Source organism: Buceros rhinoceros, unplaced genomic scaffold (assembly GCF_000710305.1).
Source record: "Buceros rhinoceros silvestris isolate BGI_N320 unplaced genomic scaffold, ASM71030v1 scaffold3495, whole genome shotgun sequence".
Lineage (NCBI taxonomy): Eukaryota > Metazoa > Chordata > Aves > Bucerotiformes > Bucerotidae > Buceros > Buceros rhinoceros.
In genome coordinates this window covers 45,925-50,013 of record NW_010412138.1, presented here as the reverse complement: position 1 = coordinate 50,013, position 4,089 = coordinate 45,925, and the positions used below count along the sequence as shown (strand labels likewise).

At 50.4% G+C, this 4,089-nt stretch overlaps 1 protein-coding gene across 1 annotated transcript in view; it reads left to right on the top strand.

Moving 5' to 3' along the window:
- The first annotated feature begins 1,395 nt into the window (after positions 1–1,395).
- The window catches only part of GALNS (galactosamine (N-acetyl)-6-sulfatase), a 40,399-nt gene continuing 37,705 nt past the window's right edge, over positions 1,396–4,089 (top strand). Inside the window, exons 1-2 of the mRNA XM_010136258.1 lie at positions 1,396–1,519; positions 3,482–3,556. Coding sequence (XP_010134560.1) covers positions 1,396–1,519; positions 3,482–3,556 — 199 coding nt within the window. The remainder of the gene's footprint in view (positions 1,520–3,481; positions 3,557–4,089) is intronic.

Here is a 4,089-nt window from a genome sequence, read left to right as displayed (position 1 = left end):
GTAATTCCCTCCTCCCTGGTTTTTCCAGCTAGTTGAGCCTCCGGCAGTCCATCTCAGTTTTCCATTCAGGAATATTCCCCTCCCCCCCACTCCCCCCAAGCTGGCAGCTGTAATTTCCAAGATGAAAGCTCCTCAGGACAGCGATTATCCCACTCTAGGAGTGTTGGTACGGCGTGAGACCTGATGAGGCACGGATCCTGACAACAGCTCCTGTGAACTATTTATTTATTTAATCTGCTTCATTAAAAATACATCTCCATGGGCATTTTCCTTTGATCCCTCAGTGACTCTGTCACTCTGTGTGAATTAGAGCAGCATGATAGTCTCTTTTTCTTTCTTCCTTGCTGATAGAGATACCAAAGAAACAAGAACTCAGGGGTGATCCCGTGGAATCCATTTTAATTCCACACCCTAGTGTTGGGTAGTACTGTGTAATTGCTCCTCACCCAAACCTCAGCAGCTGGTTCTGCAGCTCTCCAACCACCTCCCTCTCCAAACTGCACCACTGCAGCGTAAAACAGGGCCAGACAGATGGTTCTCTAAAGCCCCCGATACTCTCAGTCGCTCACCTGATACACATCTGTATTAAAGAAAGCTAGTGCCGTTTTTAAAGATTAATGTAATCTCGAGCAGCCCTGGTGCCTAATTGCTCATTAAGTTGTTCCCTTCTAGAACCTTCTACTTTAAGTCAGCTACTTTTATTCGTATCATTACCAGTAACAGTTTTTCAGCGATGAACGGCGATGGCGTGATGGTAATTTTACTCTTCTCCCAGCGTGTGACCCCTCTGCGGTAGGAGGGAGGCGCAGGGTGAAAGCACTGCCTCAGGAACAAGCGGAGTGACAGATGAAGTGGCTGGCAGGTTTCTCTCCAGAGCTCGCTTTTGACATAAACCCTTTCTCTCTTTTCCTGCCGCGCTGCTCTTGAGTTTTGACCTTTTCCTTGCATTTCAAGTTCCCCATTCCCGCACAGATACATGCAGCAGGCTAGGATGGAGTCCTGGCACAGAGTCAGGCTTTGCAGCAGTACGACACTGAGCGTATCAAGTGTAACTTCCTCCTCCTCCTCCTCCCTGGGATGTGGATGCTGGCCAGTCTACGGGCATTGGAGTAGGAGTGAAGGAGTTGGGGTTCGACTCAGCTCTGCTATGAGTGTTGTAATGCCTGGCGTTTAATCTCAGGATGTGCCTCAGGTTCCCATTCCCCAATGAAAAATGTAATAGTTCTCTGCTTTGCAGGGCGGGGAGGATCGTTTGTATCACATTTGTGAGGTAAAATGAGCACTATAAAGATTTAGCAATGAAGGGATGCGATAAAAGTGTGATGTGGGCCCAGAAGCATTGTCGTTGTGGAAGAGTAAAAGTGCTTCTACATCTTCTGGCGTTTCTTTCTGCAGATGGGTTGGGGTGATCTGGGCGCTTTTGGAGAGCCCTCTAAGGAAACCCCTCACCTCGACCAGATGGCTGCAGAGGGGATGCTCTTCCTGGATTTTTACACTGCCAACCCCCTCTGCTCTCCCTGTAAGTACACCTGAGCTTTAAACCAGCCTCCGAGGAGACAGGGACGTCAGCCCATGCCTGCTGTGAACCAGCAACCAAAGCAGTGATGATCCTCAGGGCAGAGTCTGCATTGAGTGCTTTAATCTTGCATTTCGCTCCCTTTTTTTTAATGTTTTGATTGGGAAACCAACACTCTCCAGCTGGCACAAAGCACTGCTTTAGTGAGCAGAGCAGTCCAGCTGCAGGACGTTTCACAGCATTGGGGTTGCGTGTTCTAGCCTCAGTCACTGCCTTTTTCCATCCTGCTCCTTTTGGGATGAACAGACAAAGCAGCATCTCCAGGGCTGCTGAGCACAGTTTGTATGTCACTTCTCCGATTCCATTGGCTTTGGCGAGACTTTCATGCAAGGAATGGCAGCAGGTTTTTGACCCTGGTGGCTTGTAAGATTCTTGGGGAAGGAACAAGAGATAAAAGAAACGTTTGGGCCTGGGAGACACAGATATTTTTATCCCTATTGGTTTTTTTTCTCTGTAGTGGGGTGGGGTTTTCTTTTTTCTTCAACCTCCTTGGCAGCCAAGAACTGAAATGAAAAAGAGGAATAGGGGCTTTCTATTTGGACTTTCATGTAGGACATCATTTGGCAGTGTGCTGATGATGTCCTTGCTCAGAAAAGGCATTTAAAATGTGCTGAAAGTCCTACAAAGTACACTGGTGGAAGTTAAATGTTCTCTGCAGTCAGGACCTGACTGGTGAAGCTGGACAGCTCTTTCCTCACTGTTACATGACTTTTGTTAAGGCGAGTTTTTCAGTTGGACTCGATGAGCCTAAAGGTCTTTTCCAACCAAAATGATTCTTGGAAAACTTAACCTTAAGCACATAATCAGTTTGTGTTACGAATTCCTCTTGCAGGTAGGTGTCAGGTGTTCCTGTGAGAGTGACTGAGGTAGGAGGACTGATACTCCGACCAGTGAAAGTAATTCAGAGTCACAAAATCATTTGGGCTGGAAAAGCCCTCTCAGTTCCTCGAGTCCCCCCATTCCCCAGCACTGCCAGGTCCCCACTGACCCCTGTCCCTCAGCAGCACCTCCACACGGCTGGGAAAACCCTCCAGGGATGGGGACTCCACCACTGCCCTGGGCAGCCTGCGACACGCCTGCACAACCCCAACGGGACAGAAATTCTTCCTCAGGGACAACCTCAACCTCCCCTGCAACAACTGGAGGCCGGTTCCTCTCGTCCTGGCGCTTGTTCCTGGGGAGAAGAGACCAACCTCTCCACCTCACTCCAGCCTCCTGTCAGGGAGTTGTCAGAGCCAGAAGGTCTCCCCGGAGCCTCCTTTGCTCCAGGCTCAACCCCCCCAGCTCCCTCAGCCGCTCCTCAGCGCGTTGTGCTCCAGACCCTGCTCCAGCTCCGTTGTCCTTCTCTGGACACGCTCCAGCCCCTCAATGTCCTTCTGGGAGTGAGGGGAGAAAACTGACTCCAGGATTCGAGGGGTGGCCTCCCCAGTGCCCCCAGTCCAGGGAGATGATCCCTGTCCTGGTCCTGCTGGCCACACCAGTGCTGGTACAAGCCAGGATGCCATTGGCCTTCTTGGCCACCTGGGCACACTGCTGGCTGCTCTCCAGCCGCTGTAACCAACACCCCCAGGGCCTTTTCCCCGGGCAGTTTCCAGCCGCCCTGCCCCAGCCTGGAGCATTGCTGGGAGTTGGTGTGACCCAATTACTCTTCAGCAGTGGGTAATTTAATAGAGGGGCCAGACTTCAGTTGGGTTTGTCCTGGAATAGCTCGAATGGTATTGTATCAGCCTGGCTGTCTCTGTTGCTCGCTGGAGAGGGGACTTGCTACCTCTTTTTATGTGGGTGATCTTAGTAGCTGGCTATGGCTAAAGGATGCTGACAGTGCTCTGTCCTCAGCCTTCACACAACAATATTAATGTTAAGCAGAGAATGGCTGTAAAATAAAATGGGTTTTGTTATTTGCAGCAAGAGCAGCGCTGTTGACGGGCCGTCTCCCAGTCAGGAATGGTTTTTACACCACGAATGCACACGCCAGAAATGGTATGGGCTTCATCCCTGCTTTGCCTTCCCCTGATTTCCCTCTGTGCTGTGTAGGAAGCTTTGCTGTGAACAAAGGCTTGGCTCGGTGATCTTTCCCTGTGGATCTTCCAGAATGGCACAGAAAGATTTACCATGTTAACTGCTGGTAATAAGCGTGAAATTTATTGCTTCCTCCTCATCAAGCAGAAAACCTCCTCAGATTAAGAGACACAAACAAGGCTGGTTGATCCATTTGCTTCTGCTGGCTGCAAAGTGTTTCCTCTGGGCAGGCTAATTGGTGTCTGGAGAAAGAACGTCACGTGGGGTGTGTGCTAACACCCAGAGGAAAGACAAGCTGCTCCCGGTTTTATTCCACAGCCGGTTTCTAACCCTTTCAGCCTTGGCAGTCTGATAGCACTGGTGTGACCATGGTGCTTCCAGGGAAGACTACCAGGTCCTAACATCCCTGACTTGGGATTGGCTCCCGTTGTTGATTCCAAGGTGACAGATGCTACGTGCTCGGGCAGGAATCAGCAGCTCCGCACTGATTCCTG